Genomic DNA, 27,309 nt, shown 5'->3' on the forward strand with positions numbered 1-27,309 from the left:
GCCTGTCACTCATGGGTATCGATGCTTTAAGTTCACCAGGTGAACCTTTCATCACAAAGGACTTATCTCTGCTCCAGCAGTCTTGCTTTCTTTTCTCTCTGACAAGATAGAGTAAGTCTTTGATTATTTAAATACAATTTATTAATTATTAATTAGCTGTACTATAAACTTTGCTCTAATATTTTGCTCTAAAAGGTGAACTCCCTTTCTGAAAATGGATAAGTTTCGGATTATGGTTCAGTTTTTGCAAGCCAACCAAGAGTCCTTTATGAATGGCATCTGTGGGATCATGGCTCTGGCAAGTGCTCAAATGTATTCCTCTTTTGAGTTTACATGCCCTTGCCTTCCAGCCTACAATTATGCGTATGGAATCGGAATTCTAATCGTGCCACCAATATGGTTCTTTTTACTTGGATATGTACTTAACAACAACATATCAGTGTTAACTGAAGAATGGAAGCGACCGATGGGCAAGCGCAGAAAAGATCCAGCGGTTTTGCGCTACATGTTCAGCTCCATGACGCAGCGCGCTCTCATCGCTCCGGTTGTATGGATAGCCGTAACTTTAATGGATGGAAAGAGCTTTTTGTGCGCTTTCAGTGCCACATCGGATTTATCCGAGTTCCTCAACGAGACCTATATAAGCTTATCAAAAAATGAACTTCAGAAAATACAAGCAAGGATTCCATGCCAAGACGTATTTGATGGGCATGATATTATCTCCAGAGATGCGGCCACTAGGTATATTCGCTGTTTTTCACAGGTAATGCTCAACTTAATGTCTAAATGGGGTTTTCAAAATAGGCTCACTTTGACCTATTACAATTAAAGCTGGGTAAAGCAATGTTTCACGTTTATAATTTTGAAAGACGGTAGCAGGGTGATGAATTGATATAATGATAATTATGCAGCGCGAGAGTGCATATAGTGTCCGCCCAAATAGCCCCCTCTCTCTCTCTCTCTCTCTCTCTCTATATCAATATGGCTTTTAAAAATCCGACAAAAGACCAGGGTGCAAGACTGTGTTATGTGTTTTTGTTGAGGGAAAGAACATCAATCCTAATATTCATTGCGAATGACATAATAGAAAAAAAAAAAAAAAAAAAAAAAAAAAAAAATATATATATATATATATATATATATATATATATATATATATATATATATATATATATATATATATATGTATATATATATATATGTATATATATACACACACTACAATTCAAAAGTTTGGGGTCAGTAAGATTTTTTAATGTTTTTAAAAGAACATCTTATCTTCTGTTCACCAAGGCTGCATTTATTTGATAAAAAAAAACAAAAAAAACAGTAATATTGTGAAATATTATGACAATTTAAAATGACTGTTTTCTATTTTAAACTGTAATTTATTCCTGTGATCAAAGCTGAATTTTCAGCATCATCACTCCAGTCTTCAGTGTCACATGATTCTCTAGAAATCATTCTAATATGATGATTTGATGCTCAAAAAAACATTCATTATTATCAATGTTGAAAACAGTAGTGTACATTTTTTTTTCAAAATTCTTTGATGAATAGAAAGTTCAAAAGAACAGCATTTATTTAAAATAGAATATTTTCTAACATTATAAATGTCTTTACTGTAACTTTTGATCAGTTTAACTCATCCTTGATGAATAAAAGTATTGATTTATTTTATTTCTTTCCCCCAAAAATCAAATTTAAATTCTTACTGACCCCAAACTTTTGAACGGTAGTGTTTAATGTTACAAAAGCTTTAGATTTCAGATAAATGCTGTTCTTTTGAACTTTCTATTCATCATATCATCATGAAATAAAAATGTAAATAACTGTTTTTAACATTGATAATAATCATAAATGTTTCTTGAGCATCAAATCATCACATTAGAATGATTTCTGAAGGATCATGTGACACTGAAGACTGGAGTAATGATGCTGAAAATTCAGCTTTGATCACAGGAATAAATTACTCTTTACTGTATATTCACATAGAAAACAGCTGTTTTAAATTTGAATAATATTTCACAATATCACTGTTTTTTGTTTGTATTTTTAATCAAATAAATGCAGCCTTGGTGAGCAGAAGATACTTATTTTAAAAACATAAAAAATCTTACTGACCCCAAACTTTTGAATGGTAGTGTATATGTATATATATATATATATATATATATATATATATATATATATATATATATATATATACCTAGGCCTATATATCTGTAAACTTATATATCAGTAGGCCTATATTGTATAGTGCTGTCAAATCGATTAATTGCATCTAACTTAAAAGTTTGTTTACAATATATGTGTGTGTATATAAAGGCTATTATTAAATGTATAGGCCTATATTATATAAATGTCTGTGTGTGTGTGTTTACTGTGTACTTATAGACATAGACATAGACATGTACATAGACACAAACACACACACACACTCAGCGACATATACCAGTATATGATATATAAATTTTTTATTATACACACACACACTACTATATATATGTGTGTGTGTGTGTGTGTGTGTGTGTGTGTGTGTGTGTGTGTGTGTGTGTGTGTGTATGTGTGCACACTCACCGGCCACTTTATTAAGTACACCTTGCTAGTACTGGATTGGACCCCCTTTTGCCTTCAGAACTGCCTTAAATGTGCAGTAAGCATACAGTACACAAGTACAAGCAAGAGTTCGTTAATCGGCAGCAGCATGCACTCAAAACCAAATTTACTCACATAGAGCAGAAACAATGCAACCTAGGCATCCGTTTTCAGGCCTTCCCGCTTGGTCTCTCCAGCTGTAAAGCTTTTCTAATGTTTACACGGGTCCTAAAGCTCTTGCCTGATCGTAACCCTTATTTTCCAGTGATATTCCTCAGACCTTTTCTCTTTTGTAATGTATCTCAGCCATCTCTCTTTCAACAGTCATACCATGCTGAAACCAAGGGGCTCAAAGTGTGCCAAGAAAATATCCCCCACATCCTTACACCATCACCAGCAGCCTAAACCGTTGATACAAGGCAGGATAGATCCATGCTTTCATGTTGTTTATGCCAAATTCTGACCCTACCATCTGAATGTTGCAGCAGAAATCGAGACTTATCAGACACGCAAACATTTTTCAATCTTCTATTGTCCAATTTTGGTGAGCCTGTGTGAATTGTATCCTCAGTTTCCTGTTTTTAGCTGACAGGAGAGGCACCCGGTGTGGTCTTCTGCTGCTGTAGCCCATCTGCTTTAAGGTTCGAGGTGTTCGCGTTCAGAGATGTTCTTCTGCAGACCTCAATTAAAACGATATTTGAGTTACTGTTACTTTTCTATCAGCTTCCTGAAAGCACAGGATTTCCTCTTTCCTCTTGCATCAACAAGGCATTTGTGCCCATAGAACTGCCACTCACTGGAAAATTTCTCTTTTTCTGACCATTCTCTGTAAACCTTGTGCATGAAAATCCCAGTAGGCTAGATCAGCAGTTTCTGAAATACTCAGACCAGCCTGTCTGGCAACAACCATGCCACGTTCAAAGTCATTTAAATAACCTTTCTTTCTGGGAAAAGCCTTAGAATGGGAAAGCCTCAGAATGCTTTCCCATTCTGAGGCTAGTTTGTACTTCAGAAGATCGTCTTGATCATGTCTACATGCCCAAATGCATTGAGTTACTGCCATGTGATTGGCTGATTAGATATGTGTGTAGTATTACAGTATTGGGCAGGTGTACCTAATAAAGTGGCCGGTGAGTGAATATATAAACAAACAAACAAACAAACAAACAAACAAACAAACACACACAAATATAAGCAAGTTATTTTTTTGGACAATAAAGCTTTTTACAATTAATTAAAATCCATCTAATCACTCTGCACAATAATCCAGGAACAATGAGAATCAAAACCACAACAACTGAAGCAGCTAACTTTGCAAAACACAAAATTTATGTTACCGCTAATACTTCTGACCACAGCTGTAAAGTAGCTTAGCAACAGACAACCAATCATAAACTGCCTTTGCATTTTCACAGGCTTGTAGAAACTTTTATGCGCTAAGCCTGAGGCTGAAACAGAATTTCATGCCATTCGTAATTATTTTACATTTTGGTGAATTGGTGACAAATCTTCGTACAATCTGCTTACCTCCACTGACGGTTACTTTTATGGGTGGGGTTAGGGGTGGAGCTTCATGCTTTTTTCCTTCTAAAAATCATATGAAATCGCCATTTCGTAAAAAAGGTTAAAAAAAGTTTTAATGTCAAACATGCACCTAGAGAAAAGACGAAACTGCTCGTTGTTTGTTCATGTTAGTTCACAGTGCATTAACTAATGTTAACAAATACAACCTTTAATTTGAATAATGTAGCTATTGGTAAATGTTGAAATGAATATTAACTCATTAATAAATGCTGTAGAAGTATTGTTCATTCTTAGTTCTTGTTAACTAAGGTAGTTAACTAATGTTAACTAATGAACCTTATTGTAAAGTGTTACCAAATTAATTTTCATAATTTAAATAAGACATTTTCACAGTTACACAAGAGGTTATTAAAACAGGCCCAAGAATAATTAGGACCTCATGGTAGAAATGATGTATGAAATACAATTTGTTTAAATAAATGTTTTTTTTTGTTTTTGTTTTTTAGGCCTGTGGATGGACCTTTTTAATGATAATAACTATACTAGCCTTCTTGATAAGAGCAATAAGACCTTGTTTCACTCAAGCTGCTTTTCTTAAAACCAAATATTGGTCACACTACATTGATACAGAGCGCAAACTATTTGATGAAATGTGCAAAGAGCACGCCAAGACCTTCGCTAAAGTCTGCATACAGCAATACTTCGAGAGCATCAGTGGTGAAATTGTTCCACAACTTTCCACACCCATAAAGAAAGGGAAAGGTAATAAAGATGATGATGGGGAAAAACAGAAGAGTGACGAGGAGAAGCTTCTTGGGATCCGTAAAGAAGACGACATGAATAAAGTCCTGTGGAACTGGCATATATGTAAACCTCCACTACTGGTGAATAAACGTGCTGAAGATATGAATGGACATGCACGCTTGGATACTCACAGCTTTTCTGATGAGTGCCACACTCAGAAACCTATGAAGAAAACAGCTGTGGCATACTACTCCAAAGTCTGACTTAATGTTTTAATCTTACTTATGAAGAATCGAATGAAGTGCTTTAGCAGTACTCACTGTCAAGAGTCCTGTTTTCCTATCTCATTTTTATTTATTACATGTAACTTCCTATTTTATATCCTCCAGAGACTTCAGTCGATCTACTACATGTTGTGTGTTACCATAAATAAATGAGAACATAAATAATAGGATATCATGGGCTTTACTGTGATACCGTAAAGTAACGTGTTAAAGGTGTGACCAATATAATAATAATAGATGATGACGATGTTAATGATGAATATGATACCTTTTTATCTCCGTTTAGTTTCTTATGCAACAAATTAAGTCTTACTAAATTTTAAATTCGGGAGGAGTTTGTCTATCTAATCGGTCAGGTATACCTCAAGGACTTATCAGCAGCTGGTTATTTTTTCTGGTATTTAGCCTCGCCCACTAATAGCAAGTTTCGATGGCTTCTAAGTGATCAAAGTACCACGTCCTAAATTATGTTCCTCACAAAACCAACAGATATCACATCCTAAACATTAAATCCTATCAGAGATTGCATCCTTGGAGGCTTCACTATAGAAAATCATTGCTGTTTGGTTGCAATTGTCTAACTGGATTCGTAACTCTTGAGTTTACACCTCCTGGGGCATGTACCATGATGGCAGTTAAACAAACTCAGGGTTACTAGTTTAGAGTTGACAAAACCAGACCAATTCAAACAGTCCTTGTTGGTACCATGACGCCGTTCATCAACTTTCTCTGTCAACTCAAGCAGTGGATAAGTTACTTTACTGCATCAGACATGTGTCACTTTGCTCACAGCTGATTGGTCCAGTTTTGGTTTGAGATCTCTTACCCAGAACATAACCTTCCAGCAGGTTAGCCGTGGAGCGTACAGTTCTATGGCGATGAACATCACTAAAAGCCAAGCCACTTTCATGGTGCCTAAAACCCAGGGTTGGCATAAAATAAACTGAAACATAACTGGCTATAGCAACCTAAACCGGCTTCATGGTATAGGCCCCTGATGGTCTTGAGCTCATATTTCTCTCTCAAAATGATGTTTTATTTAACAAAGTTCGGGAGGAGCACGTTCAGATAATTAAACCAAATTAAACACCTGTGGAGCACATTCAGATAATCAAAACTAATTAAAGGGGGAGGAAATACTTCGGGCCAAATTCTGAGCCCGGAGCCCTCCCCCGGACAGCACGCCAAATATGCATAATCTTTACTGTTTAATATGATGTAAGTGTGAACTCGTGAAAACAATTATTTAGGTATGTTCTTCAGTTTAAAGAAGTAGTATTTATTATTACTAACCAAAATTACTCACCAGTGAGTGTAGCTGAGGTTCTCAGCCAGAGGTCACAAAAACTTACAAGACTTACACTCTAGATGAATTAAAATGATTTAAAATAAGACAAAATTAGCTTTAGAATAAGGTAAAACAAGTAAAAATCAAGGTCGTTTTTATTTAATTCACCCCTAAAATTCTGGAATTTAAAAATGTAATTATTTTATTTTTTCAATTAGTGGCTTATCTTAATCTATGGTCATTACTAATTTCTGTTCATCAAAAAAGGGGAGGGGTGAACTTCAATATTGTTGTGGATAATGTGGGGCCTTAGGGTCAAAACCACTGTCTTTAAATTGTCTCCTTGATTAAACACACCTAGTTTAACTCCAAGACCTGCAAAAGGAGTGTCAAAAAATGAATTCTGGAACTTGGGAACCACTGCCATAACCATTTCTACTGGGTCTCAGGAGTAATTTTGAACAATAGGCCTACATTGGATGGAAGTTAAAGAGAAATTAATGTTGTTGTTGTTGTTGTTGTTTGTGCATGTGTCTGATCTTTCTCAATTACTAGCCCATCCTATTTTAGTTCCATATGCTGAAACCAGATTGTAATTGCTCTTGGTGATTCACTGCTATATATACACAACAGACGGAGGAGGAAAGGATCTCACTTCTTTACCACAACAAATAGAGCTACGTATAGAGATTTTTGTTGTTGTCGTTGTTGTTTTAAAAGCATCTTTTTCAATCTGCTTCTGGTTGTACATGATTTTAAAACTTTGTGGATGTTCAGCAAGACCATTTGTATCTCCTGGCTCTGGAATGTAAGTCTTTATTTCAGAAATTATTTGATTTTTCAGTTGATTTTCGGCTTTCAATAACTTATTTAAGTGGCACATTAAGGCTTGGGGAAACTTTTCCCAATTAATTGCTTTTATATGAATTAAATGCATATTGTTACTCTATGACTACATTTCTCTTGGAAGTATTTGTATAATAAAGCTGTTTCTGTTTGCCTTCTTTGTCAGGGTTTTAGGTTTTATTTACAGACACAACAATCACCATCAGCAGAAAGAAAGTGAAAAAGAAAAGCAAGCTTATATCAAGTGAAGATGTCTGTGCTTTTCCCAGAATACATCAAATTTATTGGACTGTACATCAAGAGTAAAGACGCTATGGTATTCAATGGTCTCATAGGTTTAGGAACGGTGGTCGGTCAGACAGCATACAACACCTTAGCTTTTGACTGTCCATGTTCACCAAAGAAGAATTACCTATACGGCCTAGCTGCCATTGGTGTACCGGCCCTGGCTTTCTTTGTCATTGGGGTAATGCTGAATCAAAATACCTGGGACGTTGTGTCAGAGTGTCGCACCAGAAAATGTCAGAAACTATCGGTGACTGCTGCTTTTGCTCTTTTGGGCTCCATTGTGGGCAGAGCAGTCGTTGCCCCCATCACTTGGTCTGTTATTTCCCTCCTGAGAGGGGTGGCGTATGTCTGTGCTTTCAGTGAGTTTGTAGACCAGTCTTCTTTGGATAATTTCTCTTCAAATACACTTGGTCCAGAAATCATGGCCCGGTTTCCATGTAAGGATGTACCTGCTCCATTTATGAACTACTCAGGAGAAGTTGAACGCCAGTTAAAGTATGAATCCCAGGTACTTATCACTTTTTATAGTGTTGTTATTGTCCTTAATCGCATGAACACTTCTTGTATGTTCAACCTAATTTTTTCTCTTCCTCATCTAGCTGTTGGGCTGGTTGCTAGTAGGAATCATCTCGCTCTCCGTCTTTCTCCTTCTCTGTCTGAAAAATTGCTTCTCTACTCTTGGCTATCATCAGGAGGCGTACTGGTCCCAGTATCGTTCCAGCGAACAAGTTCTTTTCAAGCGTACAGCTGAAGTGCATGCTAAATACAATGCGGCTGAAAATGTCAAGAATTTTTTTGGCTTTGTGGCCTTGGAAAATCAGGAGAAGGAGATTCTAGCAAACTGCAAGGGAATCAAGAGTGTCATTCCCAGACTGGAGTGGAACCGCATCACTGGAGTTTACATGTACAGAGAAAAGGATGACACTCCCCTGTACAGCCGCTTGAACAAATGGGCCATGTACATAAATGAGCATGACTGTTAAGTACTTGACAAAGAAATGGACATTTTATTCTTTACCTATGACAAATTAGTGTCTGATGAATAATACTACACACCTAAAAAGTAATACCTTTGGTATTAAGAAACACCCAAGAATTATGTGTGCCATAAAGGACATTTTAAAAATGCAAGGAATGGTTCACTTAACAGAATTCAAAAGTTTTATAAAATAATAATTATTTTTATTTCTAGTGCAAAATTGTTATTTTTTAAGAAATCAAGTAATTTTCTGATACAAAAAGTTTAATATTCGTAGACTAAATATAGTGTGCTTGTTTTATTTAGTTTCATTGTTGGAAGCAGAACCTAAATGATTATAATTACAATGTAAAAAATTATTAAAACTTAATAGCAAACAAAGAAACAAATAATATATATTGCTGGACAATGCTCTAGGGACTGTGTCCCTTGTTTAAAACTGCAATGATGATGGCTGTTGGATCAAAATTTACAACCTTTCAGTAATCAGCTTAGGCTTTTTACTAATGTGAAACAACCCATAACTATTCCCTAAAAGAGACACCAAGTTGAATGTCAAAACATAGCCTATCGCTGAGATGACCTCCTGACATTGCTGTTTTAAATTGTCAAATGGATATTTTGTCAGGAATAATCTCAGTGAAGATTTGCAGGAGGATAATTACTGTAATCCAATTTTGCAGTAGTGTACAACATATCTGCTTTGCTTACATTGAGACACACTGTCCATTATAATGCATATTTAAAAAAATATATATATATATTATTTATGTAGTTTTAGATATAAAATATATGTTTTAATTAGTATTCATATGTTTATATTTATACTATATTTAAAAAAAAATGTAAAAAAAAATATTTGTCTGCCTTTTCCTGTTGCAGCCTGCCATAGTTAATTTCAAATCTAAAAATATTATAATTTGGGTGGCACCAAATAATTAACTTCGTTGTAACTAACTTAGTTAACTAACTTGTAACTAACTAACCTAGATGTAGCCTGCTTTAGATGTGACGTTGGTGCCTTGGAAGCCTGTCTGAAACCAGTATTATTAGAAGATACCGTCATGCATGCTGATGCTGAAACATCCTGTGAAGTGACTGGCTGGGCACACCGGGCAGCTCAGGCGCGTCCATCAACACAATAAGAACTTTTCATTGTTTGTGTCACCCCACTTGCCTGTGTTTGTGACGTTCCAGAGAAGAGAACGTTAATTGAGCAGAGGACAGGACAGGAGCGAGGAGTGGAATCTTTGAAAGTCAGACCATCGGCATCTGTCTTTCTTTTAATTGGAACTATTTTGTTTAGCGGAAGCAAACAACTTGCCAAGTTTTGTCTGAAATGAAAGGTAAGCTGCTCAATGTTAACAATAGTTTTTAACTGTATATATCAACTATATTGTTTATTGAACTATATTAAAACAGTAGCATGCCTACTTGCAATTGTGCTGTTTTAAATCAGCTTGGATTACCTGTGGTTGCTCACTGACAGCTGCTCTGATAAGCGCTACCTTGAGAACACAGCTGTGAGTGAGACACTACTCCAGTCATTTCATGTTTTATGAATAGTCTATTGAATGAAGTGCGATAGCAGTAGGCACTCGATTTGTTTTTAATGGATTGCTATGTAGAAAATAATCACATCGATCTTTGAAACAGCCCTGTCTGCAAACAGTTAAACAAACATGCGGTTTAGATTACATTTTTAGCCAATCAGAATGCTTTTGGGGTTTTCTGAATGTCAATCTGTTCAGTGATGCCATATAGCATTTTTTTTAGCACAGCGATATAGCTAGCTTCTGCAAACAGGCAGGGTGTTTTATATTTTTATGTTTTTATATTGTATATGTGTTTATATTATTTGCACAAATAAAAATATGTGATAGTAAAAAAAAAAAAACTAAACTAGCAAATTTCACATCATATTTTCCACCAAGATGGCCAGTCAATTTGAATGATGTGCATATTGATGCAGTTGCAATGACATCACAACATAATTTTGCGACTTTTAGCAACAAATCGACCTGTTTGTAGCACCTTCGCCTGAAAATTAGTTGGCAACAGGGAATCTGTTTGCGCGTTCACAGTCCATGGGAAGCAGTTGTTAAAGGGTTAGTTCACCCGAAAATTTTAATTCTGTCATTAATTTCACAACCTCATGTCGTTCCAAACCCGTAAGACTTTTGTTCATCTTCAGAATGCAAATGAAGATCTTTTTGATGAAATCTAAGAGAATTCTGTCCCTCCATTGGCAGCTACGCAACTACCACTTTGACGCTTCAAAAAGGTCATAAAGAGATCGTTATAACAAACTATTAACTATTAATGTAATACCAACACAATCTCATCAGAAAAGGAAATAATAACCCATCTAAAGATGTATATAAAGGAAGGAGGGAAATCTCCCTAGCTGACTTAATGACTTGTATTGCTGGATGTGAGGAGGTTTTTTTGATTTATGTTGCCCAGCCTGTTTTAGTTAAATGCTCATACTTTCCACTGGGGCTGGAACCAGATGTAGTTCCTGCTGATGATTCACTACTGCACACAACAGAGAGAGCGAAGGAGGGATTTCACTGCTTCCAAACAACACAAGCTACCTACAGAAATCTCTTTTATTTTAAAGACTTCTTTTGCTGTCTGCATTTGGTTGTACATATTTGTAAAACTTTATGGATGTTCAGCAAGACCATTTGTACCTCGTTGCAATGGAATGTAAGTCTTTCTGTTTCTGTATGGTTTTCAGTTACTAATTTTGGCTCAAAGAGTCACGCTGAGACTTGCCCAAAGAGAATTTGTTCGAAAAGCTTTTCTCCATGAAATCAGTCTTTGAATTGAATGTGCATCTCATAATAACCTGAATTGTACACATGCATATTTCTTTGTGCCTATGTTTCTCTGTTTTTTTAAAAAGGTTTTTTAATACTGTTTCTGCTTTTTTGTATGATGGTGTCAGATAACAAAAAATAACTCATTTACTCATCCGTCATCCGGTTTCATTTACAAAGACTCTCTGAAAGACTTTGTTTAATCGCCATTAATTAACATTGAGAAAATCAGGAGAAGATGGCTTCTCTCATCTCAGAAAACTTCAAATTTATTGCACTCTTCTTTAGGAGTAAGGATGTCATGATCTTCAATGGTCTGATAGGTTTAGGGACAGTGGCCAGTCAGACAGCATACAATATTTTTGCATTTAACTGTCCATGTTCACCAAAGAAAAATTACCTGTACGGTCTGGCTGCCATTGGTGTACCAGCTCTGGCTTTTTTTGTGATTGGCTTGACGCTCAATCAAAATACTTGGGACGTTGTGTCAGAGTGTCGCACCAGAAAATGCCAGAAACTATCGGTGACTGCTGCTTTTGCTCTTTTGGGCTCCATTGTGGGTAGAGCAGTCGTTGCCCCCATCACTTGGTCTGTTGTTTCTCTCCTGAGAGGGGAGGCATATGTCTGTGCTCTCAGTGAGTTTGTAGACCCCTCTACTTTGGATAATTTCCCTCCTACTACAAAGATTCCAGAAATCATGGCCCGGTTTCCATGTAAGGATGTACCTGCTCCATATATGAACTACTCAAGAGTGATTGAACGCCAGCTACAGTATGAATCCCAGGTACTTACCACTTTAACATAGTCTTTTTATCATCCTTAATTGAATTAATACTTCTAAATTCATGAAAAATGTCTTCAGTATGATATATAACCTCTTTTTTTCTCATTTATTCATCTAGCTGTTGGGCTGGTTGCTGGTGGGAATCATCTCCCTTGCTGTCTTTCTGCTCCTCTGTCTAAAACACTGCTGCTCAACCCTTGGCTACCAGCAGGAGGCGTACTGGTCCCAGTATCGTTCCAGCGAACAAGCTCTTTTCAAGCGTACAGCTGAAGTGCATGCTAAATACAATGCAGTTGAATGTGTCAAGAGCTTCTTTGGCTTTGCAGTCTTAGAAAATGAGGAGAAGGAGCTTCTTGCAAACTGTCAGGGAATCAAGAATGTCATACCCAGAATGGAGTGGAACCGCATCACTGGAGTTTACATGTACAGAGAGATCAATGACACTCCCCTGTACAGCCGCTTGAACAAATGGGACATGTATACAAAGGAGCTCAGCGATTGAAAAAGATTTTGGGGGTAATAAGTTGGGTGTTTAATTCTGTCTTCAGTGGCCATTTTATACATTCTGAATTCTTTTTTTTCTTCTTTTTTTTTTTGCATGGTAAACATGCTTGGGTATCATTTTTAATATGTCATTGAAGGCTGTAATTCAGATTTTTCATTTTTTATTGTTTTTTAATACACATGATATTTTTTAGCTTTGTAGATAGGCGATTGGCAGGTCAAAAGGTTATATTTTCATATTGCACAGCAGACTATTTAGCGTCTGTTTTATGATACATGATGTACTCTCAGGTTGAGATGACCTCTTGTTATCCTTTGCTAAGCAATAAAGTGCATCTGACAAATTAGTGTCTAATGAATGAATAATATAACATCTTTAGCAGTACAACGGAACACCTTATCATTTTAACTAACACTGACATAACATTTTTTAATTTATGTACATTTAAGACTTTTAGCAGATGCTTTTATGCAGAATGACCTACAAAAGTGGTTAGCATCACATATGAGACCACTGCGATCAACAGATGGCAAGCGTGCAATCTGTAATGCTAATGAAGGGCTTCCTGTACAAATAAACAAGTGCTGCACATAAATCAACTAAATTTAATGGAGATACTATACTACCTACACTCTTAAAAATTGTGGTTCTATGGAGTAACTTTAACATAGAACCATTGCACAAAAGGTTCTTTGTAGTGGAAAAAGGTTCTTTAGGTTATTAAAATTCAGAAAAACGAACTGCCTTGAATGCTATCACAGTACTTTAAACTTGATTAGCATAGGGAGTACTTGGGAAGGCTGAATATCATTTGGGCTGTAGCATTCTGCATGAGCTGCAGAGGTTTGGTTGCACACACGTTGCCGGCCAGGAGTTGCAGTAGTTGAGACAAGAGCAGTCTAGTGCTTACTACAGTCTGGAAAATGTTCTGCAGGAGAAATCTGCATGGTATAACTGTGGTTAGTAAGTGGGTTGCAACTGACAAGTCATTGTCCAGTGTGAGGCAATTTTTTTATATATTTTTTGCTTTCTGTGTGGGTGAGATGGTTGAGTTGTCTATTGAAATGATAAGGTCTTCTTGGCAAGGATCCTTCTTGGCTTGAAGGAGCAACAGCTTGGTTTTTTATCATTCAGCTTCAGGTGATGGGTGTTCATCCAGGCTGAGATGATTGCCAAGCATGCAGTGATTTGTGAGGGTTGTCAAAGGGTAGAAAAAGAGAGAATTCATTGAGTATCATTTGAATAAAATTGATAATAGAAGTCATTAGAGGCGATGCCTGGTGTACAGAGAGAATAAAAGTGGTCAGAGTACAGATCCCTGTGGAATTCCATGGGGTTGTTGATTAGGTGAAGTGGATCTTTTCATGATATCACATATCTGATATGCCCAGTTAACTGAGGGTTAACTGGCTAAGAGAAAGATTTGGTAGCTCACATTCATCAGGGTGTACATCCGCTGGAAGCAATACCAATTAAGTTCTCAAATATGCATCAAAAAGGTAATGTGACTGCATCATTTGCTCAGAGAAGACAATGGAAGTGAATGGATCCCATTTGTAAACAATGAAAATGCTCACTGTTTCAATAGTATAGCCAGAAGATGTAAACCGTATTAATGTTAACATGGTTATAGTGTAAAAAGGACTTATTGCTTTTCGGTGTAATGCTATATCCTATTTTTCCATGGCAACGCAGTGCCATAAACACTAATGCCCTGGACCACAACAAACTGGAACACAAATCATTAAAATAATCCTTAAAGCACAAATAATATTCAAATTTAGGAATTTTAAGAATGAATTATTTAAATTAAGAATTATTGATAAGAATGTATTTAATTTAATTTCAACATTATGTCACAAATGTTATCAATTGCTTAGATTGAAATATTTCTGCAGGGAGATTTAGCAAAAAGGGAAGTGTAACATTTGATCAATTCACACTGATATTGTGCAACAGGAATCACTAGTTGCATATTTCCTTTTGCTACATGAACAAAACTATTTTTGTTTGTTTATTTTTTGCTGTGACAAAATCACTGGCGTCACTGCTTCTGTCACATGCTCATTTTTTATTTTTTTTATTTGTGGTAGGGTTGCTCCGAATATCCCCAGATTCGATTCGATTTTATTTGATTCTATTCTGTTCTATTCTATTCACCCTTTTGCGTCACTCTCTCACTGTTTTTACTGTGTTGTCTCTTGCTGTTTTTGTGCCTGCCAATCAAGCAAAGTGAATTAACCCTCATTCTCCTCCCAGCCCTGTCTTACACAGACTCATCAGAGAAAATCTGACTCGGCCTGCCTGCCTGCTCGCCTGGCCACTGTCACCTCCTTATAGCCTTCAGCTGGAGAGAAGTAGGAGGAAGAGAGAGAGCAAAGGATAGAAAATGAGAAGGGGAGAGCGAGGAGGGGGCGGGTGAAAAGAGAGCTGTGATCCAGACAACGAATCACATGAGCAGAGATCTGTTTACAAACTGAGCAGGAGAGAAGTCATCGGCACCATTACGTGGAGGCAGGGCTGCTGGAAAAGGCGACAGGAAACGCACAGGAATCTCATCACTTTGTCTGGAAAATGCATTATATCCTTTGTGTATTTGCAGCGGAGAAGCCAGACCAGATGGTGTGAGGAAGACACAGCATTGAATGGGCTGCACTCACAAGCTCTGGCTCTGAGGGCTGTATGCCACTGCTCTTCCTCTTTCTTTGTTACGGGGAAAACGGTTGATTGTAACGTGAGGGCGACAATCTAGAGCGAGAAGACTAAAGGAGAGTGGCTGACGGCAGCAGAGGAAGGGGTGAGCTTTGTGACAATGTTTTGAAGATAGACAAAGAAATCTGTGACTCTCTGTAATGTACATTTTCTCTCTCACTGCTTTGTTATCGTGACTCTACAGAGAGGTAAAAAAATTAAAAAAGGCAGTGACAACAACTTCATGTCAAGCGGACATAGATGGTGATCCATTGTTGATGTGAAAAACACATTGCAGATTTGACATATTCTGTGCTGCCGCTTGATTTTGGATCCTGATGCTGGAAAAAAGAACTCTTGGTTTTCTTTTAACTTGCCTGTGGTTGCACAAAACATTGTAGATACCGAGGAGTAGGTGTTGATATCTGTGCCCGTGTTGACACAGGTCTCAACAATGACTGACTTGTCTTTGTAAATGTTTCAACACAAAGAAAACAGAGTCGCCCTGCCTCCCTCCATATCCCAGTGAAGAGCTGCTGGGTGATCATAATGTGTTAACCAGAGGCGCTGAAGATTCAAAACTGTGTTTTTGTGGTAAGAGTTTTGCAAGTGTAAAACTTGTATTATTCATCTGGTTTCGAGTGAGGGGATCGCCCACTCCTTTTGCCCGATTTCAGCTCTGTCTCCTTGGACACAAGTTGCTGGATCTTTTGGTATTGTGGAGCAATCTAGCACCTATCCAGTGGTGTAACGGTGAGTATGAATCATAACCCCCTCCTCCTTCTCTCCCCTTCATTTCTAGTGGCTACATAATCTGGACACCTCACTCACCATGTGTTATGCACAGAGCCACCGACCCTCCCACTGGCTTTCTATCAATGTTTAACTAAAATGCTCCTTAAATTACTACCACCCCCTCCTTCACCTGAAAACCCAAGCCTTTTTACCTTTCTCCTGTTTGGCACACTTTTTTCCATGACCCGAACTTGAGCGCAGCCTAGAGAGACACATTTTTGTGTCTGACTGTTGTGAGAGACACAACATTGTGTGGTTGTTTGGCAGCATTCAACCCGAGGTCAGTTATTATTGTTTTCCCCCAAATGGTGCTTCCTGCCTGGGTTGGTGAGGCCTTCACATCTCTTGCCTCCCCCTCAACCCCTCATAGATAGGCCAGATGGTGGCTTTATGGCAGAAAGGGTGCACCACTAGTGTTTGTCTTTATGCACAGACAATTGGCCAGGCTTCACTCTCGTTGCCAAATGCTCTCTCCTTTGAAAATGCAAATCTGTATACAAAAAAATAAATAGTTTAATGTTTAAATGAAGGGAACTAAAGTCATTACTTGCATTTAAAGGGCTTGAAATGCTGAAAAACAGAATTTATAACTCTACTGTTTAAATCATTGTTAACATGTTTATATTACATTGTCTCCCCAATAGGAACTACTGGTCCTCGAACAGCATTTATTTCTTTTTCTTCTTTTTTTCAGAAGCATTTGAAAGTTGTAGTCGACTCATAAAGTAAAAATGACCCGTCTTTTGACCCGTTTACAAAAAGGAACGCTGACGTCTTCTTTATGAAAAGTGCACTATATAAAACCAATTGAATTATTATACTAAAGAGCATATACAGTATAATATTTGTAGCCAAGCACAACTACAGCATTTTCACTTACTGTCTCGGCGCTTCAGCACAATGGAGCGTTTCTTGTCTGCCTTTGTTTCATCCACAAGCACAGCACAATGAAGTGTGCATGTCTGTTCTTTATGTTAACAGTGTTTTGGTCTATGGCAGTTTTAAAACATTAACCGTCATGCTAAAGAAAACACTACTTTGTTAGAAAGCCCAGGGCAATATTAAATCTATCAAATTATATAGACAACTGAATCCTTTTGGATTAAGAGATGACCATTTTACTCCCAAAATACAACTGAAAGCCTTGTAACATCAGCTGAATGTGTTTGTGTTGCTATTTACATGTGTTGCCTCAGGATATAGGTTAAACCATTGTTGTCTGAACAATGTTCACTGCTCTGGAAATTCTCCAGTGTGTGATGAAATGGCTTGAACCCTGAAAGTCAACATGGTGCAACAAGGACTTTTGGATGACTTCTACAAGACTTAAGTAAATAAATGGCTCACTTTTCATTTTGAGAAGTGTTTTCCATCACAACAAAGACAAAGATTAATGGTGTAATGGCTGCATCACACTCCATAAAAATTCTGTAAAAGTTTGAATGTGCACATTAATCTGTAGCATTAATAATATTTCAAAGTATTTTGCTGTGATTTGAAAAACCAAGTTGGATTTTACCCTCATACGTTTTGAGGGACAGAGCCCAGGTACGATCTATAAAAACTATACAGTAGCCTAAATAAAGAACTTTAAAACAAAAACGATTGCGCTTGGCTGTTGAGCACATCATCCGGCACCACTGTGACATCTCTTGTTTTTTTTTTAAAGATGTATTACAGTGAAAAGTTCATGCTGCTCAGCAAGGTCCAACAATGAGAGCAGTGTTACATGGAGTTGAGAAACACGAGGACAGTCCGCAGGCTCACAGTATGCAATATGCATGCAGGGGCCACTGAGAAGAGTACACATGAGAATCACAGTGATGTGTGTTGCCTTTCAAGGGTCTGACAGAAAGAAATATGCGACCCGCTCACATAACAGATTCATGAAAGATTTCATGAAGATTTCAGATTCATTTTACTGATCAAAAAAAGATGAGCAAAAATGAATGTTATAAGCAGTCCAGAGCTGTGAGCTCCCGTGACTCGCACCATAAACTCTAACAATTTTTAACCAAAACATGATTTTGTTTTGTCTCTTGCAGCATGCCTATGTGACGCAGACTAACAGATTACAGACAAGTTCTGCAAAATGACCACAGACATTACCGGTCGTCTCCCAATTAATGTCTATGTCATCATTCTTGGGATAGGCCTCTTCGTCTTCATGTTGAGCATGATCTTCTGTTGCTACCTGTTCAGGTATACTTAATAAATAAATAAATAAACAGTTTTAATTGTTGTGGGTGAACAAAAAGGAAGTTCGTAGTTGCTGCAATGGAATTGCTATAAAATGACATAAAATTCTAAAAGAATTGGGCCATAGCTGTATTAAGCATCATAAGGCAAGTGTAGCACATTTTATTTCGTTCAGAATGGTAACTCATAGTCCTTTCCGTAGGCATAATAAAGAACGAAAAAATTTAATACAAGTCAATGATACAATAATAATGCAATAATACAGTGCAATCAGTAAGGAAAAGTACAGTGCAGAAACTGCAGGAGTGAACGATTGCAGATACAGGTAAAAACAGATACTGTTTAATCTTTCACAGATTGAGACGACAGGGCGCACAAGAACAATATGGATACAATGAGGTAATTTCTTTCCTTTATGAGGTAGTATGCAGTGAGTTTTGTATGTTATTATGTAATATATTATATACATATACGACAGACATTATATATTATTTACATTATTTATTTATTTTTTACAGGTTGTTCTAAAAGGTCCGGGGAAAAAATTGAGTCTCCTTGGAGTAAGTACCTGTCAAACCAATACCTTAAGTTCACTTAATCATTTTATCACCCTCATGTCATTCCAAACCTGTATGTTTTGTTTATTTTTTTCTTCAGTGGAACACTAAAGGAGATTTTAGGCAGAATGTCCAAGCTGATTCCAATTGTTTAAATGTATAGAAATCGTAACATATAAATATAAAGCCTCTGGCTGTGTCTGTTTTTATTTTTGCAGCAGACCTGTGCGGTTTGCCTGGAAGAGTTTCGGAGCCGGGATGAACTAGGGGTTTGCCCTTGTGCTCATGCGTTTCACAAGAAGTAAGATCTCTCACCATCTTGTCACTTTCCAACCTTTCTCATTATGTTTCCGTATTCAGTAAATAATGCATTAGGATGCCATATTTTAAAACACTGATTGATGCATTACAATGTGAAAATTTAAAACGACGCATTGCCATAAATTCATGACACACAGAATATTGGCTAATACAAGAATGTAAATATGTAGGAACCTCAAATTAAGCTGTCAAGGCATTGCCTTGAGGAACACCTGTCAGACTGTTTGTTGTTTCTCAAAGACATTCTGCAGTTTCAGCCTGTCATCTTGTGATGCATAACAGCGCTTGAGTCTATAGATAGCTGATGCATTACAGACTCGTCTCTCCTCTTTTCACCTTGTCTCCTGCTCAGGTGTCTGGTGAAGTGGCTGGAAATTCGCAGCGTCTGCCCCATGTGCAACAAGCCCATCTGCAGGCTCCAGCCAGACCCTCTGCAGGGGGCCGAGGGGCCCCAGAACCCCCTGGAGGTGTGACCGAAGAGGGACATCACTGCTGAGATAGGCTGGCTCTCACACACACCTAAGAACAGCATTAAAAATCACCACACTACTGGAGCGGGTGGACTAGTCCCAAATATACATCCACCGCCCCTGTCCACCAATCACCATTTCCCAGTGGAACTGAACTGATGTGCCGTGTTCTTGGTCATAATGTACTGTAGCTTGCAGCAAGATAAATCGATGCCTTGTGGACTCCAAACAGACAAAGAAGAATATTCAAACCAGGGGAGATGCACAAAACATGAGGTCTGAGTTGACACTGTGCAATATGTGCAATCATACAGTATTCCCCGTCTAAGAGAGACTCACTATTACTACCATAAAGAGTCAAGTTTAGGAATGCCCAGTTACAGAATCCAAAGTTAGGAGCTGCTCAGTGGCCCGAGTCCTGACCTTAAGGATCTGTGAGCTCATTGGTTTTTACTCTTGCCAATATTTTAACATTTGACACTCGTAAATGTGTTTCTGAGTGTTCTGAGTGCTAAAGGGAGCTCATGGTCTTTGGTGAGAACCCATGCTGTAATCTGGAACCCTCAGATTTGGATGGAATTTGGCCTAATTTAAGTTATTTAAGGTGGATGTTTTGTACTATATATGGCTCTCAATAAAATGTAAAGTTTTTGTGATGGAACCCATTTTTGTGTTTATTCATTTCTATGAAAAATCATGTGAAGTTTAAGTGTAAGTTTTCATAAATAGAAACCTGTTTTATTTTGGAACACCAAAGATTAATCCCATTGTTACAAAAAATCTGCAAGTGAGTTGTGTATATATAGCAGTCAGATACTTTAAACTTTAATTCAGCAAGGATGCATAAAAGGATGGATATAAAATATTTCTGTTTCGAATAAATGCTGTTTGCGCAAAAATATTCTGCACAACTGTTTTCAACATGGATACTAAAAAATATATAGATATTTTGTGAGCAGCAAATCAGAATATTAGAATGATTTCTAAAGGATGTGACACTGAAGACTGGAGTAACGAATACTGAAAATGCAGCTTTGCCATCACAGAAATAAATTAAAATTTTAAATATATTAAAATAGAAAACAGTTATTTTGATAATCAAATAAATGCTGCCTTAGTGAGCATAAGAGAACCCTTTTTTCAAAAATATTATGCAAACTTTTAAACATTAGTGCTTAAATACAACAATCTATCCTACAGTATTCAGAAGAAAACATGCTAGACTGAAGATACCTCCATAACCCTTTGCAATGACCTGTGTTGTTGTAACCTACTGTAGTCATAATATTAAATAATCAAAATATTTTAGTGTACATTTCCCTTTAAATCGCATCTATCGTTTTACTAGAACATTCCCCATGACTCAATACAAAGTGACGACAAATGAACTCATCATGACCTGTGTGATAACTGAATTATCTTGTTTGAATTGCTCAGCATCTCCTATTTGTTGTGCTTAAACATGATCGTTTCTAGTGCAAGAGTCAACAAAACACATTAATGAAAGGCTTTTTATTTTAATAAGCTAGGCTGGCCAACTCCTATAATCTTTGTGGCCAAGTGTGAACTTGCTAGAAGCAGCTGAGGAACACAGGGACATGTTCTCTGAGTGTTGGACAAGCATGTAATTCTTCTTATTAAAAGAGGTAAATAATATTTCTCATCTGTACAGACTTGCTGACATGTGGTGATCTGCTGCAATGTGTTACTTGAGGATGTCTGACACTTTGCCAGGCTAAAATATTGCCTCAGAAAGAGGCCAATAAAGTGATAATATACACAAGACTAGCATCACATATGTCAATATATTAGCATTTATATGCATAATCATTGGCTTCAACTTCATGAACTGTCACCACAAATTAGCATGTACTTATAATGCCATATTTAGGCTGCATAGCTGACTCATTATGAAACACAGAGGCTTCACCTCATGGTGCTCAAACTGAACACTTTTTGAGTCGTTCTGATTGCTTGTGAATATTCTAGAACTCATCCTTGCATAAATACTTGTGAGGGGAGTTTTATCTATCAAGGAGGAAATGAAGAAATGCGCTTGCTTACAAAATGATTAAATTAGGCCTTGTTTGTGAAGCAAAGTGAATGACCTCAAATCAAATAACAACAAATGACCTTAAGCAACAGCTTCGTCTTGGTTGTGCGTAGCTTTGTTGTTTTCATTTTTTTGCTTATGGTCTTTTTACAACTAAAAGCAGTGAGAATGCATTGGTAACTGCTAAAAAGAGTAAACTGAGCGCCACCTGGAGGTCAGAATCACGTATGACTAGATTCAGTCAAGCTTCATGAAGTTCCTAAAGCATTTCAAATCTACTAAAAAAGTAAATAAATAATTGACAAGACACCTGTAGAAATGCTTGGAAACGACAAAAAGCAGACATAAAATACTGTAGGCCTATTTGTATGTGTTTATTTTCAGAAGAGAAGAAAAAATAATTGAAAAGTTCTGGGAAAATGTATAGGCCTACCCCAATACCTATATTAACGTATTGTGTTTTTTATAGCAAGAATAAGTGTGGTTATCTTGGTAGTTTGCAGTGATTTTATTGGACGGTACACTCTCAGAAAAAAAGGTACAAAAGCTGTCACTGTGGCGGTACCTTTTCAAAAGGTACACCTTTGTACCTAAAGAGTGCATATAAGTCCCTCAAAGGTACATATTGGTACTAAACGAGTACATATTGGTACCAAACGTGTACATATTAGTACCTAAATTGTACATATTAGAACCCTTTTGAAGGGTACTGTCCCAGTGACAGCTTTTGTACCTTTTTCTCTGAGAGTGTATATGGTGATATTTATCAAAAAGAAGTAAAAAACGACTGCAGCATCTACTGAATATGTCATCAGTCTTCATAAAGTGTATTTTCAGATGTGCCTCAACATGTGACGCAACTGCATGGGTTGAATTAAGAATCAGATTACTGTCAATTCCCCTTTAGCCATTTGAGACACAGTAATTTCAAACCTCTCTCAGCTAGACTGTTGCACACAGTTTTTATATAACAGCTAAATTGGGATGTATTCAATAGTGGGTAGTATTAAAGCAAGTTCATTCACCAAAAGAAGATATTTTGAAGAATGTTGGTAAATTGATGGCAGCCATTGATTTCCATAGTATTTTTCCATTACTAGCCTACTAACTGTCTGGTTACCAACATTCTTCAAAATATATTCTTTTGTGTTCAACAGAACAAAGACATCCATACAGGTTTGGAACAACTTGAGGGTGAGTAAATGATAAAAAACAAATTCATTTTTGGGTGAACTATCCCTTTAATGAACACTTGAATGCAGCATACCTGGATCTAAAAATTTTATAAAAAAAAAAAAAAAAGTGTGTCTATGTGTGATTATTCTTAATCAGAGTAACAATGGTGAAAATTCAGTGTTGTTAACCATGGAGTGCAGACTTGGTTAGACCAGAGACTGCAGGGCACAGTTTACCCACTTCCTTTGGCTTTGAGTTGCCAAATGGCTCCATGCAGACAACACAAAAGTCTCAGAATCCTCACCACAGGCTTTCAACATCGTTTTCACAACATATCTATCTGACCTGCCCGTCTTTAAAACCTCATCAGCTCCTTTTTTAACACTGGTTGGCAAACATCTATCTGTCGTTCTTTTCCACTATCTAGGCGATCTGTAAGATTATTTTAAATAGTTGCATGTCTTAGTTGTATGTAAGGGGCTGGTTGTAACAACCATGAAAAGATGTTACAATCCACCCCACCCCTGTCAGCCAGTGTTTAGCTGGCTGTATTAGCATAATGCTTTGAAATTAGAGAAACTACAATTTAATCTAATATAATTTTTATGATTTTATCTGCAAAAGATTAAGTAAACAACATATAGGATTAGAAGAAAAAAAAACACTCTTACCTAAAAATCCATCTTCATGTACCTATTTACCTCCTTGACAACCATTCATATGGGATCTGGGAGGAAGTGGGTAAATAATGAAATGATCTCCTAGCTTATCCCTGATTAGTGGGATTGGTGGTGTTACCACTCTCCCCATGTTACAACCATACCCGGTCTTCCCCATATCTACTTATAAAGATTTGTTACGTGCTGTATTCAAAGGACAGCTGTAACTATGTTGTAGTGGTTTGAAAATGTTTGGTTCCAGTGTGTTCTGGTTTCTTATGCTGGCATTGCTGGCAGATAGATAGATAGATAGATAGATAGATAGATAGATAGATAGATAGATAGATAGATAGATAGATAGATAGATAGATAGATAGATAGATAGATAGATACACTGTAAAAACAAACCTATAGAATCTACCCAATAAAATTGAGGTAACAATTTGCACTCACTTTGTTTGGGTAGATTTCAACCCAAATTTTTGAATAAAGAGTACCTACATTTAATGGCTATGACATACTAAACAAAATTAGGTAAAGTCTACCTAATAATTCTCAATACATTACACAACTAATTACTGAGTAATAATTACTCTATTGTTAGCAGGCAAAAGTCCATCTACTAAATTTGTATTAATAATAATAAGTCAATAGAAATAATTAAACATTACTTATTCAGAGATGGTTAAATTTACCTAAAAATGGCCAGACACAGGATATTTCATCTATTACTTTTTTATTGACCAAAAAACTAACATTTCAAACTAACAAAGGAACTACAAAAGAGCTCTCTTACATTCATATAACATACAACTTCTTCAACACTTTCCATTTAAAAATAATGGGAAGTCAGAATATACATTAAAAGCAACAGTCTTAAATCTCTCTCACATTTTGTTATTTCAAACAGATCTCATTTACCTTAATGGACTGACATGTAATATGGATAACAAACATTAAATTTGTTATAAATTTAACACAAATTAATGTAGGTAAAAAAATAACCATTATTCATCACCAATTTTAAGCAACATACAACTTAATTTCACTCACGTGATAACACTTTACAATAAGGTTTCATTAGTTAAATGGTTATTCACCCAAAACTTTAAAATTCTGTCATCATTTAGGCTACCTTCATGTCGTTCCAAACCGTAAGACTTACGTTCACAAATAAAGATCTTTTTGATGAAATCTGAGAGATTTCTGACCCTCCATTTGCAGTCTACACAACTACTGTACCACTTTGAAGCTTCAAAAAGTTCATAAAGAGATCGTAACACTAATCCTTATGAATTAAGTGGTTTAGCGCAAATGTTCTGAAGAAAGACAATCACTTTATATGATGAACAGATTAAATGTAGTCTTTTATTCACATATAAACATTCATCAACTCAACATCAGTTGTGGTAAACGGAAGCTCAAACATGTTCCCTTGATGTGCGAGAATCAATGAGGTTCATTCTCGTACACGTTTGAGCTTAAGCAAGAACCAATGAGCTTCTATTTGTTCGCTGAACAATGTTTATGTGAATAAAAGCCTAAATTTAATATGTTTATCATAAAAAGGATCGTCTCTCTTCAGAAAATTTGAACTAAACCACTTCATTCATATGGATTCGTTTAACAATATCTTCATGAACTTTTTGAAGAGTCAATGGAGTGGTTGTAGACTCAATGGAGGGAGAGAAATCTCTCAGATTTCATTAAAAATATCTTTATTTGTGTTCTGAAGATAAAAGAAGGTCTTACAGGTTTGAAACGACATGAAGGCGAGTAATTAATGACAACTTTAATTTTTGGGTGAACTATCACTTTAACTACTTTAGTTAACATGAACGAAGAATGAACAACACTTCTACAGCATTTATTAATCTTAGTTCATGTTAATTTCAGCATTTATCAATTAATTATTATTATAAAAAGTTGTTAACATTATAATGCACTGTGAACTAATATGAACAATGAACGACTGTAGATTAGTAAAGATTAATACTGTATTGCTCATTAATAGTCCATCTTAATTAATGCATTAACTAATGTTAACAAATGAAACCTTATTGTAAAGTTTTACCATTACGTTATAAAACTTCTTCAACACTTCCCATTCAAAATAAACGCCTTCATGGGATGGATGAAACAGTCTGTGGCTGAACTTTCTTCTTGCACGGTCTTCAAATGTTTTCATAAAGATCTTTCTGTGGAAGAAAAAGAAAGTAAGAAATGTTTTAATTATACATTTTTGATTATAGATTTAATCCAGACATAAATTAACTGCATTTAGGCTTAAATCAATGTAAGCTGCATCTTGCTTAAAAAAACAACAACACTGCTATTGCATGATGCATAATTACATCTGCATGATGCAAAATCAAAAGAGGAGAGCAGCAGTTAAAGCTAGGTGATATGCTAGCATAATATGTGAACAATTTTGTGTAAGTTAAATGAGGATATGGATAACGAATTAAGCACATTGCGAACCCAAGCGAAAACATGCACAAATTGCCCAAATATATTAAAATAACTATATTAAGTAATTTGTAAAATAATGCCTATTATTAACACAAAACCGTTTTTGACATAGCCTAAGTGAAAGAACCCAACATAAATGCACACAATTATCATATCTCCGTAAAAAATAACAATAATAAAAGTACATTATGATTTGATCCCTTCTAACACAGAGATCATCATATAAATGCAAGGAAACCTTAAAATTAATTATCCAGCAAACCACAAACAGTTTTACTCTGCCTTGATCGCCTAACGTTACCCTGTCATCAGGACGTCAACTCGTCAACGTCTCTCTCTGTCAAACACACAGATGCAATGCGCGCTGCTCTTTGTTCACTAATTTTAGCCATGTACATAACACTAATAATCTACTCATGAATGTAGATTTTTACTCGCATTTGCAGGTGTAACAGTTATATGACCCTGGAACTACGCGAAATCGACCATCCTCAGCTATGGTTGTGGCGCCGCGCCGACAAGATAACAGAAGCGAGCACATTACAAATCTTTTGGTAGGCTACAGTAAATCTTACCATTAAATAAGTTAACATATGCGTTATGTTATATCAACACGATAAACAACAACAATAACAAACAAAACTTACCTTGAGCTCAAAGCTTCGTGGTCCCGCTAGAAGACGTTGAATTTGAATTCCGTGATTCCCGCCTGGACGTTGAAGTTGGCGCATGTGCAATTTGCGACCACTGAACCAATAAATTGGGGTATGTTTTACTCATTATTTTAAGGTTGCCGATATTACTGTTAAAAAATAGGTAGTGTAGTTAGAATGTACCCATTTTAATATATTTTTCTTGCTAACTAATATACTTAAGTAAAATATATATGATTTGCACAGGTTGAATTTAACACCCTCCTGCATAATTTTTTACAGTGTAGATAGATAGATATTGTGTCCATTTTGTTTAATGACAAAGTGAAGTATAAATATATTTTTTGTGTTTCTCTTCAGGTTATTTTGCTGTTATAGCATTACATCCACTGTAAAACATATCACATATCGAGCTCTGATAGCATGTTGGTTTGCCAAGCATTTTTGTAATTTGTAGCTGATTTAAAAATGTGCTAATATGCATGTTTTGCTGCATCAAATGCAATTTCTGGAGATTTCTAAATAAATATACAACTTGTAGAAAAAAAGAAAACAACGTGTTTCCATAAATAATAATAATAATAATAATTTAATTTAA

The 27,309-nt window shown here is 36.3% G+C and overlaps 4 protein-coding genes across 7 annotated transcripts; all 4 read left to right on the plus strand.

Annotated features, from left to right (window-relative positions):
- Positions 1 to 191: 191 nt before the first annotated feature.
- Positions 192 to 5,129, plus strand: calhm1a (calcium homeostasis modulator 1a; the record flags this gene model as incomplete). The annotated part of the gene is made up of 2 exons (XM_084391107.1): positions 192 to 763; positions 4,629 to 5,129. Exons 1-2 carry the CDS (start codon positions 215 to 217, stop codon positions 5,127 to 5,129), a joined length of 1,050 nt encoding a protein of 349 aa, XP_084247233.1. The 5' UTR covers positions 192 to 214.
- A 2,405-nt stretch (positions 5,130 to 7,534) lies between these two features.
- On the plus strand, positions 7,535 to 8,555 carry LOC311280210 (calcium homeostasis modulator protein 2-like; the record flags this gene model as incomplete). Its single annotated transcript, XM_084392183.1, has 2 exons — positions 7,535 to 8,080; positions 8,172 to 8,555. The coding sequence occupies 2 exons, from the start codon at positions 7,535 to 7,537 to the stop codon at positions 8,553 to 8,555; spliced, it is 930 nt and encodes a 309-aa protein (XP_084248309.1).
- A 2,544-nt stretch (positions 8,556 to 11,099) lies between these two features.
- On the plus strand, positions 11,100 to 13,005 carry LOC311279535 (calcium homeostasis modulator protein 2-like). Its single transcript, XM_084391110.1, has 2 exons — positions 11,100 to 12,160; positions 12,279 to 13,005. The coding sequence occupies exons 1-2, from the start codon at positions 11,615 to 11,617 to the stop codon at positions 12,660 to 12,662; spliced, it is 930 nt and encodes a 309-aa protein (XP_084247236.1). The 5' UTR covers positions 11,100 to 11,614; the 3' UTR covers positions 12,663 to 13,005.
- Positions 13,006 to 14,933: 1,928 nt separating this feature from the next.
- On the plus strand, positions 14,934 to 20,361 carry LOC311279541 (RING finger protein 122). 4 transcript variants are annotated; one of them, XM_084391118.1, is made up of 7 exons: positions 15,121 to 15,950; positions 16,034 to 16,109; positions 18,197 to 18,353; positions 18,707 to 18,749; positions 18,869 to 18,910; positions 19,126 to 19,208; positions 19,581 to 20,361. In XM_084391118.1, the coding sequence occupies exons 3-7, from the start codon at positions 18,244 to 18,246 to the stop codon at positions 19,699 to 19,701; spliced, it is 399 nt and encodes a 132-aa protein (XP_084247244.1). In that variant the 5' UTR covers positions 15,121 to 15,950; positions 16,034 to 16,109; positions 18,197 to 18,243; the 3' UTR covers positions 19,702 to 20,361. The 4 variants fall into 4 exon arrangements, with proteins under 4 accessions (XP_084247242.1, XP_084247243.1, XP_084247244.1 ...); XM_084391119.1 differs by having other exon boundaries at positions 15,848 to 15,939; XM_084391116.1 differs by having other exon boundaries at positions 14,934 to 16,109.
- The last annotated feature ends 6,948 nt before the right edge of the window (positions 20,362 to 27,309 follow it).

Source organism: Rutilus rutilus, assembly GCF_951802725.1.
Source record: "Rutilus rutilus genome assembly, chromosome: 20".
NCBI classification, from domain to species: Eukaryota; Metazoa; Chordata; class Actinopteri; order Cypriniformes; family Leuciscidae; genus Rutilus; species Rutilus rutilus.